Raw genomic sequence first — 18,755 nt, 5'->3', positions numbered from 1 at the left:
CGCTAAAAAGGCCACTGCCCTAAGAACCACAGGTAGGGATGTTGCATAATCTTTTAAAGGAACAACTCTAGAAATCTGATCAATCAAATTGTCCATCCAGATTCTCAGATTTCTAGAGATACATGTTGCCGAAATACCTGGAATGAACCCAAAGGCTGCTGACTCCCAGGCTTTCCTTAGCAGGGAATCTACTTTTTTATCCATCACATCCTTGAGAACCCCAGTGTCCTCAAAAGACAGGTCAGAATCTTTTGAATACTTTGAAAGGGAAGCATCAAGTTTTGGGCATTTAGTCAATTTTTCAATCTCCGCCTGAGCAAAGGGATACTTTCTTTTGGCCGATTTGGGAATAAATAGGGGCCTCTCAGGATTTTGCCACTGGGAAGAAATGATCTCTTGCAAGGTTTTGTGAATGGGAAAAAACTCTACCCATGGATTGCCCCAGTCCTGAATAAACCTGGTCCTGAGGGGTAATATCTGGGATAGGTTCTTTAATCTGTTCTGTAGTATAAACCGCTTTTAATAACTCAGAAGACTCTTCAGGAGAAAATAAAAATCTAGGGGTTTTAACAATCTCTTCCCTATCTGAATTTTCAGATAAGGGCTGATCGTCCTCCTGAGATCTAGTCTCAGAAAGTGCCCCCTCTTCCTCCTCCTCCAGATCTCCCTCTTCCTCGGCTGCAAGTGCATCCGCAGAAATGGAGGAATGAGAAAAACCTCTGGTAGAAGGTCCCGGCAGGGATTCAGCCGGAAGAGGTGCTACAAAGGATTCTTTAAATTTATCCAGTGTCTCTTGCATGTTCTTATTAACAGAATCCATAACTTCCTTTAAAATATTCGAAGTCTGAGAAGCTACAATGGATTCTGTACAATTTTGACATATATTTCTAGGGGCCTCTAAAGATATCTTAGCATTACATAGGCCACATCTCTTATATTTAGGTGGAGCATTTTTTGACTCAGTTCTTGCCTGTAAAACACAAGAGATGACAAGATACTGAGACACCATCAAAAGAAAAGAATGGTAGAAAAAGACACCCACCGAAAGGGAAATACCAGGGAAAAAAGATTACAAACACACTTGTCAATATGACATACCCTATAGGTATTACACAGGTATTATATACCCGCTAATTATTAAAAAATGTGTTACATTCAGTTAGCAACATAGTATACGTGTTACTTATGCAGTAAGGTCCCACAATGGGGCAACGAAGTGGCGTACTGTGGGGGTCCTTGCTGATCCCCCTCCACTCTGTTATATTTGATAAGTGGGGTGTAGCTATCCCACAGATGCACCACCGTCTTTACTGCTAAGGGTGGTCGTGACCTGAGTGTGGTTTGCCTATTGTGATGCTATAAATCACCTCGGCTAGCCCCTCAATAGTGCTGGTCCTCAACACACCCCAATAAGGGGGGGCTATTTACATAGTGTTAAAAGTGCATGGTGCTGTACATATTAAACCCTAATGAGATCACATTTCACCATAAAGGCTTCTTCAGAAGGTGCTATACATATATTACAATAGTGCTATACATCATCCACATCACCAAAAGGTTAAAATCACAAATTGCCCCCCATAAGTAAAAGCCCAAGTCAGAGCTTGGGCTTGGGCTTTTACTTATGGGGGGCAATTTGTGATTTTAACCTTTTGGTGATGTGGATGATGTATAGCACTATTGTAATATATGTATAGCACCTTCTGAAGAAGCCTTTATGGTGAAATGTGATCTCATTAGGGTTTAATATGTACAGCACCATGCACTTTTAACACTATGTAAATAGCCCCCCCTTATTGGGGTGTGTTGAGGACCAGCACTATTGAGGGGCTAGCCGAGGTGATTTATAGCATCACAATAGGCAAACCACACTCAGGTCACGACCACCCTTAGCAGTAAAGACGGTGGTGCATCTGTGGGATAGCTACACCCCACTTATCAAATATAACAGAGTGGAGGGGGATCAGCAAGGACCCCCACAGTACGCCACTTCGTTGCCCCATTGTGGGACCTTACTGCATAAGTAACACGTATACTATGTTGCTAACTGAATGTAACACATTTTTTAATAATTAGCGGGTATATAATACCTGTGTAATACCTATAGGGTATGTCATATTGACAAGTGTGTTTGTAGAAAAAGACACCCTCCAACTGGAGGACTCACCACTCCTGATGGTTGCCCCTGCGAAGTGGCTTTGGAAGCGGGGGTTGGGACCTCCGTGTCACGCTGCTGCTGAGGTTGTTCCCCCTTCTGCGGCTGAGACATGCTGTCTGATCGACTGTCTCACCGCTAATGCCACTGCTGCCTGCAGGTATCTGCAACGGAGACGCCAGGAGCACGCCAGCTTTCACTTCCTGGCTCTCCGTTCCACCCCTTCCGCGGCACGTCAGTACGCCTACGCCTTCCGCGTCCAACGTCACAGGGAACCGCCTCTAGACGCGGGTGCGCCTTGCAGAGCCGACGTCCAGAAGGAAGGGGAGCAGTGTGACGGCCATAACCAACTCCAAGGTCGCACACTGCTTGTTACGGAGACCGCGGCCTGTGCTACCTCCTGCAACACTTTACCACTGCCTCCGATCGCCTGACTCACCCTTTGGTGAGTACTCAAAGACAAAAAAACAAACCAGGAGCTTGCTTCTTAGCGTGTTTCCGCGCGGAAACACAGATGAACTGAGGAGTAAGGGAGGGCGGGGGCTTTTAATCTTCTTGGTTAATTGTGTTTCCACAGATCCGGGGCGGGACCGGATCTCAGGTTGTCCCGGATGATAATTAGAGAAAGGAAGCTTCTAAAGCCTGTGTTAATCCTTTGAATGCAGTTCTAGTAAAAAAAAAAAAAAAATGTTGTATATAATATGCTGTAAATAATCTATTAGAGCAAAGTAGAAATGCTGGGTTTCATTCCGCTTTAACCTCTTGAGGACCATGGTGGTAAACCCCCTAGTGACCAGCCTAATTTTACCTTAATTGGCCACTGCAGCTTTAAGGCCAAGCTGCAGGGCCATATACCTCTGCACACAAGTGATCCCCCTCCCCCTTTTCTCCCCACCAACAGAGCTCTCTGTTGGTGAGGTCTGATCGCCCCCCCTGTGTATTTTTTTTTTTTGATAAATATTTGTTTTGTTTTGTTTTTTTAATATTTTTTGCTATTTTTTTTTTCTAAATCCCCTCCCTCCCCCCAGCCGGCCAATCACGGCGATCGGCTGTCATAGGCTTCTGCCTATGAGAGCCGATCGCTCTCTTGTCCCCCAGAGGGACAGCCGTGTCACACGGCTGTCCCCAGTGCAGCGCTGCTGCTGATCGCAGCGCTGCACATGTAAATACACGGCGGTTTCTCCGTGTAACAGTCTCCCGAGCGGCGACCGCCACTCGGAGACTGAAGGCGGAGCTCAGCTCCGTCCACCAAGCGGGAGATGCGCGCGCAGCGTGCGCGCGATCTCCCGTAAACTGCTGCCCCAGGACTTTCCGCCAATTGGCGTTAGCTGGTCCTGGGGCTGCCGCCGCGGCCACGCCCAGTGGCTTGACGCGGGCGGCAAGCGGTTAAGGGGGTTTAAGGCTGCAGTCCTTAAAAGGGTTCTTTCGCGAAAAAAGTAGGCAGTTAAAAAATTTGACAGATGACAGGTTTTGGGCCAGTCCATCTTTTTAAGGGGGATTCTCAGGGCTTTCTTTGTTTCCAACAGCATTTCCTGAACAGCAGTTTAACTGCCAAAAGATACCAGCCGGCCTCCCTAATCACTTGCACACTATTATGTCAGTTAGATTTTGCAACTGTTGTTCAGGAAATGCTGTTGAAAACAAAGAAAGCCCTGAGAATCCCCCTTAAAAAGATGGACTGGCCCAAAACCTTCTCATCTGTCACATTTTTTTAACTGCCTACTTTTTTCGCGAAATAACTCCTTTAAGTGGTTAAAAAAAGAAAATAAATCAGTATACTGTACATCCTGTGGACCATGTGAACATTCTGACCTGTTAGCATGTCCCCTGTCAGATAAACATAATGCAAGTATATGGAGAGGATCAGCTCAGGAGCAGGATAAGAAATAACCTACCTCTTCCCTGAAGACAGAGGCTTGTTCTGTACAGCCTGGCAACTGATGCACAAACTGGGCAACCTGTAAAGTAAAAATACAACAGTAAAATGGTACACAACCAGTTACCTTACATTCCAAGAGATATTTTTCAGCTTTTAAAATTGTAAAAGAGACACTGAAGCAAAAAACAAAACAAATGATTTGATGATTTGTATGTGTAGTACAGCTAAGAAATAAAACATTAAGATCAGATACATCAGTCTAATTGTTTCCAGTACAGGAAGAGTTAAGAAACTCCAGTTGTCATCTCTATACAAAAAAGCCATTAATCTCTACGACTTTCAAAGTCGTGGAGAGGGCTGTTTTCTGACTTTTATTATCTCAACTGTTCATTAACTATTTACGTTTCCTCTGCCAGAGGAGAGGTCATTTGTTCACAGACTGCCTGCTCTGAAAGAATCATTTTGAATGCCGAGTGTTGTGTAATCTGCACATATTAGAGAATGATGTTAGAAAAACACTATATACCTGAAAATAAAAATAGGAGAATATTTTCTTTGCTGCTAATCTTCTAGTAATTATTCATAGTACACAACCAACTCATTATATCATATTTTTTTCCGCTTCAGTGTCTCTTTAAGCTTGATTTTATGCTCTGATGTTTTAACCACTTCACCACTAAGCGGTTTCTACCCTTATGGACAGGAGCAATTTTCACCGGTCAGCGCTCCTCCCTTTCATTCGCCAATAACTTTATCACTGCTTATCACACCAAAATACCTTGGGGGTTTTTCGCCACAAATTAGGCTTTTTGGGGGTGATATTTGTTTTCAGTAATTACTCTACTTTCTATTTATTTTCAAGGGAAAACAAGGAAAAAATACAATATTTCTCCAATTCCATCCCCTATAGTTTTAAAATGAGCAATGCTACTGTAAATAAAACCCAGACATTTTATTTGCCCATTTGTACCAGTTATTAAACCATTTAAAGTGAATGGGAAGCCAAAAAAAATAAACAAATACTGACCTAAGTAGAGGGAAGACTCTGGGTCCTATAGAGCCTTCCCATTCCTCTCACGGTCCCCCACTTCTACCGCTGGCTTCCCCCGGTAGCAGTATTCAACTGATGGGTTGAATAATGCTCTCTGCCACCACAGGAGGCTTTGGAAGTCTTTGGGAGCCCAAGCATTACCGAAGACAGGCAGCTCTGTACTGTGCCTGCACAATACAGAGCCGGAATCTATTAAAAATTGATGTGTTCTTTCTGAAATGATTACTTTCTAAAAAACTTTCAGAGGTGCCAAGCCTGTATTGGACCCCTAGCTGTGTGATACTCCCGTTTTATTGCCTGAGGAAGCAGGATTGTGCCCGTGTAACGCGTTGCCAAATTGTCTCTAGGAGTATGTGAATAAATTGATACTACCTCAATCGACAACATCGTGTCTGTTTTGGGTTGGTTGGTCCACCACCGCCTCCCGAACGTTTTAAACGCTTTTAGCAAATTTTATCCTTTTGGCGCCTCTGTACATCTCTCCTAATTAAGATATCCACCCCAGGTGGAGGGGTGCTACACCCTTTTTTCTTCTATCCGCAGAGAGCGACATCTTAGTCCTGAGTGGGGACAGGCCTAAACTCCCCACCTGCCTCTACAGTGGTTACCCTGGTGGTAACCCTGGTTTGTAGATTCATTATTACTTTCGTTTTCCAATACATACTACACTATATTGGGCTCTCGGTTTTCTGCTTTATACTTTCTGAAAAGAATCAATTTGTTTGGAACATTGGGTGGTAATTTACAAGTGTATGGCCATCTTAAGAATAGGGGATTCCAAAAAAGTCCTATTTAGCATTAGGAATGGATTGTGGACACTGACCTATATAATTTATAGATGCATCATGTTTACCCAAAAATATATAACAAGCCACACACTGTTCAGTTGTCTCACTTTTTTTCCCTTTTTCAGCTTCAAGGTACCACTCCATTCATTTTTTTTATGACTTTTCAAGTGTGGTAATTTAGTAATATAACTGTTAGTCCCGGGTTAGAGATAGGGACAATAGGTTTATTCTTAACCTGAATCCGTTTGTAAGTCGGAACACTGTGCCATCACTGTAGCCTTGAGCCACCATTAGTCCCCCCTCACTAGCTCCCTGAAGCTTTAACTATGATGGGATATACAGAATATATAATATTCTATTCATATTGGCGGTTCTTTCATAAGTCAGGGACTCCCGGTAAACATATCTGTCCATTCTGCACTAGTTCTTACTTCATCAGCAGTCCACTTGGTTACAGCTTTGGCACTATATGTTGACACTTCAGGCAGTAGATGGCACTGCTGCTCCCAGCACATGTGGATCCGATGGCCGGGGTCAGGAGACAAAGAGGTCATGAATACAGATTGATGTAGTGCTTGCTCTAAACTCAGCTCACAATCTAATAGGGAGACACAAATGCCATTAACGACAGGTTATCAGCGCAGGAAACATACCCTAGAGACTGTCAATCAGCCTGCTACATACCCGTGCCATTGGTATCCTGCTTAATCAGCTGCAGACGGATGTAGGTGTGAGCACCCCTGACCAAGAGAACACAGCAATTACAAAGGAAAATAAGTGGACACAATACATACACTTGCATAACATAATACACTGCCTTTTCCTCCTATAAAGAGTTCCAGCCATTAAGCCAAGTGACAGATGGCATCACCAATACCAGTTTTTCACATTGTGCTTACCATGTAGCGCAATACATTTAAAATAAACTTTCATAGTAAATTGATATAATATAATATACCGGTAGGTCAGTGTTACAGAAGCCATGTAATTAAATTCGCCTTTACATTTGCAGCCAGTTATGATTTTCCAGACAAAGCAGATATTTCAAAGTAAATATATTTTTAAAGATTTTGTTTTGAAATTATATACTAACATCTTCTACAACAAAGAAAACCATTTCAGAAAAAAAAAAGTTGAAAGCCCTAAAATGGATAAACAGAAACGCATCACCAGTATACACCAAACAAACAATAGGGTCAATCATCAATAACCATATACAAGCCCATCTTAGATGGAGTGGAGGCCTTGCCTTGTATAGTCTCTACAAATTGGTGTGTGTGTGTGTGTGTGTGTGTGTGTGTGTGTGTGTGTGTGTGTGTGTGTGTGTGTGTGTGTGTGTGTGTGTGTGTGTGTGTGTGCGCGCGCGCATGTCTGTGTGTATGTCTGTGTGTGTGTGTACGTGCGTATGTCTGTGTATGTGTATATATATGTATATGTGTGTGTATATGTATATGTGTGTGTATATGTGTGTGTGTGTATATGTATATGTGTGTGTATATGTATATGTGTGTGTGTGTATATGTATATGTGTGTGTATATGTATATGTGTGTGTATATGTATATGTGTGTAGGTGTGTAGGTGTGTGTGTGTAGGTGTGTGTGTGTAGGTGTGTGTGTGTAGGTGTGTGTAGGTGTGTGTGTAGGTGTGTGTAGGTGTGTGTAGGTGTGTGTGTGTAGGTGTGTGTAGGTGTGTGTGTAGGTGTGTGTAGGTGTGTGTGTAGGTGTGTGTAGGTGTGTGTGTGTGTGTGTGTGTGTGTGTGTGTGTGTGCGCATGTCTGTGTGTGTGCGTGCGTGCGTATGTCTGTGCGTGCGTATGTCTGTGTGTGTGTGTAGGTGTGTGTGTGTGTAGGTGTGTGTGTAGGTGTGTGTGTGTGTAGGTGTGTGTGTGTGCGTAGGTGTGTGCAGGTGTGTGTGTGTGTGTGTGTAGGTGTGTGTGTAGGTGTGTGTGTGTAGGTGTGTGTGTAGGTGTGTGTGTGTAGGTGTGTGTGTGTGTGTGTAGGTAGGTGTGTGTGTGTGTAGGTGTGTGTGTGTGTGTGTGTGTGTGTAGGTGTGTGTGTGTGTAGGTGTGTGTGTGTGTGTGTGTGTGTGTGTGTGTGTGTGTGTGTGTGTATAGGTGTGTAGGTATGTGTGTAGGTGTAGGTGTGTGTGTGTGTGTGTGTGTAGGTGTGTGTGTGTGTGTGTGTGTGTGTGTGTGTGTGTGTGTGTGTGTGTGTGTGTGTTTTGAAGTGAGTGTAATATGGAGACTGCCATAATTATTTCCTTTTACACAATACTAGTTGCCTGGCTACCCTGCTGACCCTCTGCCTCTAATACCTTTAGCCATAGACCCTGAACAAGCATGCAGCATATAAGGTGTTTCTGACACTATTGTCACATCTGACAAGTTTAGCTGTATGCTTGTTTCTGGTGCGATTCAGATATGACTGCAGCCGAATAGATCAGCAGGGCTGCCAGGCAACTGATATGTAAAAGGAAATAAATGAGGCAGCCTCCATATCCTTCAGTTGTCCTTTAAGCTATATAGGGTTATTGGGATAATTGTTAATTTCCTGAGAAAACATCTTAAAGCGGACCTGAACTCTTCTCTGCTCTAAAAGATACACAACAGCATAATAACCTTTAAACAAAAACTTTTCTTTGTTACAGCTGATACAAATCCTAAAATAAGTGTGCACAGTTTCCACTTCCCGATTCATGGAAGCAGACATACAGTATTGTTTACAGCCCGTGCTTTAAAACGGGTTTACCTGCTTATGTCATGTGACACAGAGGAGGATCAAATTACAACTTGCAATTAGACAGAAATGAGGGGGAATTGCACAGGCTAAACTCTCTAAACACATACAGGGTGCATTTCTGTTATATTTTCTTTGTGACATGTGCAAGAGTTCAGGTCCACTTTAAGGCTTCTGTTGAATATGTGTAAGGTATTCTTTTTTAGCTCTTTACCCATCTTAGATAAATAGAGGTGTTACTAAAAACTATACCTCCTAGAAATTCATGCAATTAAACTTCTGTGGCTGTGTTTTATCAAGGGCAGGGTCAATGCAGCTAGCCATCAGGAGATTTTGGAACACTTCATGCTTTCATCTGCTAAAAAGCTTTATGGAGATGAAGATTTCATTTTTCAGCACGACCTGGCACCTGCTCACAGTGCCAAAACCACTGGTAAATGGTTTACTGACCATGGTATTACTGTGCTCAATTGGCCTGCCAACTCTCCTGACCTGAACCCCATAGAGAATCTGTGGGCTATTGTGAAGAGAAAGTTGAGAGACGCAAGACACAACACTCTGGATGAGCTTAAGGCCGCTATCGAAGCATCCTGGGCCTCCATAACACCTGAGCAGTGCCACAGGCTGATTGCCTCCATGCCACGCTGCATTGAAGCAGTCATTTCTACAAAAGGATTCCCGACCAAGTATTGAGTGCATAACTAAACATAATTATTTGAAGGTTGACTTTTGTTTTAAAAACACTTTTCTTTTATTGGTCGGATGAAATATGCTAATTTTTTGAGATAGGAAATTTGGGTTTTCATGAGCTGTATGTCAAAATCAATATTAAAACAATAAAAGGCTTGAACTACTTCAGTTGTGTGTATTTGAATCTAAAATATATGAAAGTCTAATGTTTATCAGTACATTACAGAAAATAATGAACTTTATCACAATATGCTAATTTTTTGAGAATATCCTGTAGTGGGAAAACTAGTTATGTATACTGCACCACAGGTTAAACAACAAAATGAAACGTCTCAATCAGTCATATTAATATATCAGCCCTTCAGATTATATGGAGGCTGCAACAGTGTGAAAGCGGGACCATCAGGTTTCCACCAGTAGTGAACATACAGTACATCTCCATGCAGACCACACACAACATATCAGTTCCATGCAGCCACAAATATAGAATCCTGCCAAGGTGGGATTGGATTGGTCCATTTTCAAGCTGCATAAATTTGCTTTGAAAATGTGCACAATTGAATGAATGAATAAATGTATGAATGATTTGGATCTCATTGACCAGGCATATAAAGCTTGGCATAAGTCTGCCCATCATTGCTTAAGCCTTTGAATAAAAAAACAACAGTATGTAAAATAAAACTAAAAATTGCATCACTAAAAATTATAAAAATGAACATATTTAGCATTTTTCATTTAGTGGCAGAGTTAATCTTGCATGTATTTATTACGGTATATTGCTATTTATATACCTTATATACTTGTGTATCAGCCTAATTTTTCAGCACCAAAAAGATGTGCTGAAAAGTTACTCCCTCGGCTTATATTCGAACCAGTGGAGCAGGCTTTGTTACTGGAAGAGGAGCAGAAGGATTTTTGCACTAGTGAACCTGCTCTTGCCAGCTGTGTCCGTGCCCCGCATCTCCTGCAACATGGTGTGCAGAGTGCACTGCTCAAGACTATCCGTTTCCCTGGTTTGTGGAGAGGCGCATGCAAGAAACTTGTCAGCGGTGCAATGACGGTGTTCTTCCTGTGTGGCAATCGCTGTTTCTCATATCAATGACACCATCTAGTGGCATCTTGAGACAGCTGTATTATCCTTGGGGAACATCTGGCTATGGGGAGAAGGAATGACTTGTACTGGGGTCACATCTGGCTACTGTGGAGGGGGATATACTTGGGAGGAGGTTTATATGTGAGTCTATCAATTTTTCCTGGTTTGTGAGGGAAAAGTGGGTACTTCGGCTTATATGCGGGTCGGCTTGTATGAGAGTACATATACGGTAGTATTAAAGTGAACCTTCGGACTAAAAATCGACTCAGCAGCACTGGAAAGGCTTGGTGTTTCTTTAACAGTTTCACAGCATCAGAACTTTGTTTCTCTTATACAAGCGTCATTTTTAGCTACACAGAAGAAAACTGCCCGGGCATTTTAAATTTGACATTTGAAGCCTAGCGCGTGCAGCTGGGAGGGGTAATCAGGACACAGGACATTTGGAACTGTGTCTCCTGCTCCTTGTCACTTCCTTTCAACCAAAAAGATGAAGACTTTAGACAAGGTGAATACCGCTCATCCCACCACTCCTCTGACAGTGCTCGACCTGGCCCGCAAAACCAAGAAATCAAAGTGAAGGAAGAAGGGTCCGCACTTGTCACGAGAAGCGAACTTTATTGAAGGACGTATCCATAAACAGCCAAGGCAACATCTATGCAGCTAACATGTTTCGGACAACGATTAAGGACAGGTTGTCCGAAACATGTTAGCTGCATAGATGTTGCCTTGGCTGTTTATGGATACGTCCTTCAATAAAGTTCGCTTCTCGTGACAAGTGCGGACCCTTCTTCCTTAACCAAAAAGATGGCTGCCCCCATGACAAAGATGGCAGCCCCCTTGAATCACAAACATTTGCCTGTTCTTTTAAAAACAGGGTGGGTAAGAGATCATATTACCTATCTATCCTAATTAACATAACTAATGTAACTTGATGACAGTATGTTTGTTTAGGCTGAAGTTCCCCTTTTAAGGAATTTTCCACAGCACTTACAGAAAACATGAGTCATTCCTCTCAGTCGTACCACTATATTTTTGGTAGAGAACAGGAAAAATCAGAGAACCTTGACAACACATAAAAACTGGGATTATATACAGTAAACACTATGCATATATTGTCCTGAGTGAGATTTCAATCCCATTGATCAAAGCGATAAATAACTACTTGGTCAAATTTACGTCTTAAAATGTTAAACAATGAATACACTCACCTTTTAATCTGTGACTTCATTTCAGCTTCATCGTCTAACCACTCTGCCATATCCCACATGTTGCTTTTTCCAAACTTTTCTTCTGTAAGATTTGGGGACTTCCTGAAAGGCGTAAGAACCTCAGCACAGAAGTCATGTGTTACTCAAAAAAAGACTGCTCAATAAAGATAAGTCCACGTTACCTGGATTGAGGAGAGTCAGGTTGGGGGTCAGAGGTTGCATTTGGTGTTCCTGGTCTTCGAGACTTAAGTGTACTGTATGCTGGGGGTGGTCGTTCCCCACCAAGACGATCCTGCAAGAAACTTTCTCTGTTCAGGTTTGCATCAGAGTAGGGACATCCAACAGCACTAAAAGAAACAAAAAGGTGTCATTGACATACATGTAAATACTTATATATAGTCTCTTTGTCCCCTGAACAGCTACATACGTATAATGTGTCCCATAGCGTGGTCCTCGTACATGGCCAATTCCTTTACATCCAGGAATGGGGCAGCCCTGTCCAGGAATTGTAGCAGGGTCTCCAACACCTACAAGATAACAAAAAGCACCCGCTCGCTAGCCACAATTCCTTTACAATGACTCCTTACAACTAAGGAATTATTGGTTTTGGTTTTGTCTTACCCGCTGGCAGCTGAAGTGGATGTCCAGTCTTTGCACACCAACCAACTGGGTGAATATCTGGACTGTCTGCATCCACCCAATAGTCATAGTGTGAGCTCCAGCCATCAAAATGCAACTAAAAAAATGCATTATATGTTATGTCATCTATATGTTATATTCCCACCCTTTAAAAAAAAAAAAAAAAAAACTTCTATATTCTTGCTATTAGTTTCACACGCAGTTACCTTAATACGGTTTTCCTCTCTCTCTACAATGGTGCAGACCCGGATTAACATTGGATTTCTCTTATCTACAGCTTCAAGTTTCATCTGCGGTTGTAAGCCATGTGGAGGGCGCTGAAATTATAACGGGGACATTTATGTTACAACCCTATGTTTTGCTTTTTGGTGGTTTTTTTATTACAGGGCTCAATTAAAAAGTTTCTAAGCCATGTTTCTAAGTCAAAAGTTTCTAACTCGATGGACGTATGTCTTTTTTCAACCAAAATAACTATGTAACTACTGTATGTAACTATGTATCGAAGAGGGTACATCTTGAAGATTTCTTGAATGTCCACCCAATAACGTGTACCTGAAGTTGTTTTGGGATGATTAAACAGATTGTATCAAAGTGCTGAGAGGGACAGATCTATCACAATCCGTGCACGAGTGCCACTAGGGAATAGACTGCCTAGGGGAGGATGGATGAAAAATGTCATCACTCAAGGATGTATCTGGGGGAGGTAAGGAATTGCTTCTGGAGAAATGTCTGAGTGACTGGACATCAGGTTGGACCAGATTATGCTGCTATCTCAACAGGAGGGGATAAAACAGTAATGCGGTTTGTTAGTGGAAACATGGTGATAGCTTCTGTGTAATCATCTTGATATTATATCAGATAAACGCAATAAACAAAATAAGGTGGGATGTCAGTCTATGATTAACCACAATAATGTAGTAAGCATAAAAGTCCTTCACAGAAAACACTGCAAACTCCACCATTGTGGACGATATACACATGTAATTTCCAGTACATTAGTAATTTAAAAGAACATGGCATTGATGAAACACTTTAGGAAAGGGAGAATACGTATTCCAATGTCATTATATCCCCATGGCTTCCTAAGACATTTAGAACTAGCTGTGTACAACCCACATATAGCACTGAAACATACCTGGACAGAGGAACCCACAATCCCCTTTTTAAAAATTATCTTTTTGTTTCTGTTGTCACAACAGCAACAAATATGCAGGCAGTGGAGTCAAAATCTGCATACTTGGTGTGGGACAAAGGGTTGGTTTATTTGAGGTGGAGATTACTGGAGAATATTAGAGATCCAGCAAACCTGGACTGCCAGCTAATAGTTTGCAGCTCTCTTCTAGGTCATGTCAAAATATAGTGGGAGCTGCTGAAAAAGTTAATGAATTAGTATAGTGGGAGTTGCTGAAAAAGTTAGTGAATTAGTATTTAAAGGGCTGGTTTAGATGGGCACGTTGCTAGTCCTTTTAGCCCTGTCCATTCAAATGAATGGATAGTCATCAGATCAGCGTGCTAGATCCTGGCATCTGTTTCATTTGACCATCTCTATTTAGGTAATAGATGTAGTAGTTAGCTATGTCACAGTGCACACCTACCACTTTGAAAGCCCTTGCTGGTGCTGCCTGGGCTCCGGTCTTCTCCAGATAAGTCTCCCAGGAGAAATTTTTGGGGTCTTTAAATTCTACAAATGCAGAAGATATAAATTATATTTGAAAAGTGAATTAACAGTATGTATGAGAAAAGACATAAGATTTTTCAAGTTTTAAACTATTATGGTGGGTTAATCTGTTTTTGTACATTAAAAACTATTGTGTTAACAAGCCCAACAGGGATAGAATTGGGCAATGTATAGTCCCAATAGGTTAAAAAAAATTCCATTTAAAATTAAGAAACTTAGCATATTAAAACTCCATTTTAATAGATATTTTGTTACAGCATCATAGAAAAACACCCTCAGTTTACATAAAACAATTCTGCCACTCAGGCTTCCAAAACAGGTACCTTTAACTTGGTTGTTTAAAGAGTGGGAGAATGATTGTTCTATAAATAAGATACAGTGGGATGCGAAAGTTTGGGCAACATTGTTAATCGTCATGATTTTCCTGTATAAATCGTTGGTTGTTACGATAAAAAATGTCAGTTAAATATATCATATAGGAGACACACACAGTGATATTTGAGAAATGAAATGAAGTTTATTGGATTTACAGAAAGTGTGCAATAATTGTTTAAACAAAATTAGGCAGGTGCATACATTTGGGCAACATAAAAAAAAAAAAGAAATGAAATCAATATTTAGTAGATCCTCCTTTTGCAGAAATTACAGCCTCTAAATGCCTCCTGCAGGTTCCAATGTCTGGATTCTGGTTGAAGGTATTTTGGACCATTCCTCTTTACAAAACAACTTTAGTTCATTCAGGTTTGATGGCTTCAGAGCATGGACAGCACTCTTTAACTCACACCACAGAGTTTCAATAATATTCAGGTCTGGGGACTGAGATGGCCATTTCAGAACATTGTACTTGTTCCTCTGCATGAATGCCCTAGTGGATTTTGAGCAGTGTTTAGGGTTGTCGTCTTGTTGAAAGATCCAGCCCCAGTACAGCTTCAGCTTTGTCACTGATTCCTGGACATTGTTCTCCAGAATCTGCTGATACTGAGTGGAATCCATGCATCCCTCAACTTTTAGAAGATTCCCAGGCCCTGCACTGGCCACACAGCCCCACAGCATGATGGAACCACCACCATATTTTACTGTAGGTAGCAGATGTTTTTCTTGAAAAGCTGTGTTTTTCCGCCATGCATAACGCCCCTTGTTATGCCCAAATAACTCAATTTTAGTTTCATCAGTCCACAGCACCTTATTCTAAAATGAAGCTGGCTTGTCCAAATGTGCTTTAGCATACCTCAAGCGACTCTGTTTGTTCTGTGGGAGGAGAAAAGGCTTCCTCTGTATACAGCATCTCCTTGTGTAAAGTGCGCCAAATGGTTGAACGATGCACAGTGACTCCATCTGCAGCAAGAGGATGTTGTAGGTCTTTGGTGCTGGTCTGTGGGTTGACTGACTGTTCTCACCATCTCACCATTCATCGCTTCTGTTTTTCCGAGATTTTTCTTGGTCTGCCACTTCGAGCCTTAACTTGAACTGAGCCTGTGGTCTTCCATTTCCTCAATATGTCCCTAACTGTGGAAACAGACAGCTGAAATCACTGAGACAGCTTTCTGTAACCTTCCCCTAAACCATGATGGTGAACAATCTTTGTCATCAGGTCATTTGAGAGTTGTTTTGAGACCCCAATGTTGCTACTCTTCAGACAAATTTAACAGAGGAGGGAAACTTACAATTGACACCCTAAATACTCTTTCTTATAATCTGATTCACCTGTGTATGTAGGTCAGGGGTCACTGACCTTACCAAGTAAATTTGAGTTACAATAATTAGTTCTAAAGGTTTTGGAATCAATAAAATGACAACAGTGCCCAAATTTATCCACATGCCTAATTTTATTTAAACAATTATTGCACACTTTCTGTCAATGCAATAAACTTCATTTCACTTCTCATCACTGTGTGTGTCTCCTATATGATATATTTAACTGACATTTTTTATCGTAACAACCAACGATTTATACGGGAAAATCATGACGATTAACAACGTTGCCCAAACGTTCGCATCCCATTGTAAATATAGTCATGTGTTACAATACAAAAAAAAAAAAAAAAAGTGTTCATGTCCTAGAAACTAACTATACCTGACAAAAGCATTTACAGATGTTTGGTGTATTTCGTAGTTTTATTATACTTGTGGTTGTGCCTCACCAAGGGGCTGATTTATTAAAACTAGCGCATTCAAGCGGTGCAGGTAAATACTAGCGTGCACGCGCTACGCGCAGTCCTGGCAGTGTAGAGTGCACTGTTCATTTGCGCATCATGCACAAGTGAACATCGCACTCTACGCTGCCAGGACTGCACCCAGTGTGTGCGCGCTAGTATTAACCTGTGCCGCTTGAGTGCTGTAAATCCCACAGGAGGAGCTTGAAGCACAACCGCAATACTTCACTAGCGCGGCTGCTAATACGCACAAATGTTGGCACGATTATACTTTTTAATATATATCTCTCTATCTATCTATATCTATATATCTTCTAATTTGTGTATATTGTTCCTTTTCACTATCCAGAAGTAAATATCCCAAGAAATGTTTCCATTCCATTTGTGTATTGTTACTATAGGAGCTCCATGGAGAAGGGACTTGGAGATGCCACCTAATAAGATTTACATTAATCTTTATATCACAGCCAAAGTTCAAATTTCTTAAGTCTGCATTAGGTCCCGTCAGCACTGCCCATTATGGTAAACATAGTTTTGCAGAGCCCAAGTCCCCAAAGGTAGAAAATCTCATAAGCCTGCATTCCACATGGGCCCTCTCTGGGCCTACATGTAAATAAGTCCCCCCCCCCACCAAGCACTGTATACATAACCATTGATACGGCGCATCAAAACCTGCCAAGGACAATTACAGTGTCTGAGGTGCAAGAAGGGGATGGGGAACACTTTATTAATAATTACTACCATTCAAAGCATCTATAGAAGTGATTTTTACAAGCAGGACCAATAAAGAGCTAATACTGCTGTTGAGGGAGGGCCCCTTGGGGCCCCATGCAGTCGCAACCTCTGCAACCTCTATTGCTACGCCACTGGTAAAATGTAATTCAGCTGCCAGCTGTTGCTGGCATCTGAATTACGCTGTTTTTAAAGTAATTTGGGCTCCATCTTTTGACAGCACCAAAATTACTGTCTGTGAGCCGCTATAGCTGTAATTCCTATCACGGCCTATTGTGGCGCCGGCAGCGCCAACATTTCCGGCGCGTTTTTTCATGGCTTCATTCTCTGGCTTCTATAATGGTGAACGGACCTCTAAATGAAGAGAAGCATGATCCATATGGGATGCAGATGAGGAAGTGTGTTTAATGTATAGATCACACACTTTCACAGTGCATAAGCTAAAAGGCAGTGAATCTTTTGATGGTTATTGCCATTTAAACTCTAGTACAAGGAGTGCACCTGTGTTTATTTTAGTTTAAACTTTGTTCATGGGAAGAAAGCAAATTCTTAGTGCCCAGACTATGCTTACTGTTATGAGATAAACATGCAGATATAGTGGATGTTTACCTGTGGGAATTTGTAATGTGACACGGATGGGGAGGCTTGGGTCGATCTGCCCAACCTGCATTAAGGGCTATATAAGAAGACTGGAAATGTATCTCTTGGTGATTTCAACCACAGGCAGACATGTCACATGGTAACTAGTGATTTCCTTTATGATCGACCAATGTTTTCCGTCCCGATTGAGCAAGAGTTTTTGGCGATTTAGGCAGATATTGGCCAATTTGCATCGATAGAGTGTAATGGAACACACTTGATTCTCATCAATAAAATTATTGTATGGAAAGGTTGATCGAACGTGAAAATTGTAATCTATAGGCACCTTAACTTTCTCATTGGGTATATCCAGTCAACACGGTCATATGTTTCATCACTGATGCAGAATACATATCAGATAAAAACACACAGTATTTGTTATTTCATACAATTTCCTGTTTGTGGTGAAAATGATCATCTATCTTCCAAAATGAATATTACACTGTGTTCTACAAATATAACAACATAAACCCAAAGCCCGCTACCTGGTGGGGGAGTCAGGGGTATTCCAAGCTCTTTACAGTGACCAACTGGTCGGATATATGGACTGCTAGCATCACACCTAGAAAACAAACAACCACAGCGAGAAAGGCATGACTTGCTGAAGAAAGCTATGGGATGGATAGTGTACGCCAAGTGACATGATGAGATAGACATGTATGTACAGTACAAAGCATAAAAATAACTAAGCTGTGTTCCTTTTCTTTTTTTCTGCCTGAAAGTGCTACATAGTGCACTTATATATGCAGGTGACAGTTTCTCTACTAGTGGGACCTAGTAGGGTTTAGTGTAACCCTCACTGATAAGAAATTACAGCAAAAAAAAAAAGAGAACATGTTCTGAGTACAGGAGATGGATAAAAAAGATCAAAAGTAAACATAGTTTAAAGGGACTCGGAGCAGTGCAGAAACTATGGAAAGATGCACATCATTTTAAAGCTCTCTTTCTCCTCTTTCCAATGATATATAAACCGCCGCCCTACGCCTTTTAGTTTTTGCTATTTTCGCGATTGAAATTGCCGCAGCCTCAATTTCAATCGCGAAAATAGAGAAAACTAAAAGGTGTAGGTCAACGATTTAGGTGTCGCCAGAAAGAGGAGAAAGAGAGCTTTTAAATGATATCCATCTTTCCATAGTTACTTGTATTACACAGGGCGACTTTTTCTCAAAGTCAGCAGCTGCATTCTGCTGAATGGAGCTGCTGACACTGGGGAAAGTGTCGTCCTGTGTAATACAAGTAACTATGGAAAGATGGATATCATTTTAAAGCTCTCTTTCTCCTCTTTCTGGCGACGCCTAAATCGTCGCCCTAAACC

At 41.6% G+C, this 18,755-nt stretch overlaps 1 protein-coding gene across 1 annotated transcript in view; it reads right to left on the bottom strand.

Annotated features, from left to right (window-relative positions):
* Nucleotides 1–18,755, bottom strand: part of LOC137546554 (lethal(3)malignant brain tumor-like protein 4) — a 55,560-nt gene that overhangs the window by 10,839 nt on the left and 25,966 nt on the right. The window contains 10 exon segments of the mRNA XM_068269161.1: nt 4,051–4,113; nt 6,305–6,471; nt 6,558–6,613; nt 11,600–11,701; nt 11,782–11,946; nt 12,027–12,126; nt 12,221–12,335; nt 12,445–12,555; nt 13,834–13,919; nt 17,926–18,002. Coding sequence (XP_068125262.1) covers nt 4,051–4,113; nt 6,305–6,471; nt 6,558–6,613; nt 11,600–11,701; nt 11,782–11,946; nt 12,027–12,126; nt 12,221–12,335; nt 12,445–12,555; nt 13,834–13,919; nt 17,926–18,002 — 1,042 coding nt within the window.

The sequence above is a fragment of the Hyperolius riggenbachi genome, chromosome 2 (assembly GCF_040937935.1).
Source record: "Hyperolius riggenbachi isolate aHypRig1 chromosome 2, aHypRig1.pri, whole genome shotgun sequence".
Classification (NCBI taxonomy): domain Eukaryota; kingdom Metazoa; phylum Chordata; class Amphibia; order Anura; family Hyperoliidae; genus Hyperolius; species Hyperolius riggenbachi.
Note: the sequence above shows the minus strand (reverse complement) of the source record. Positions and strands in the feature narration are given on the sequence as shown.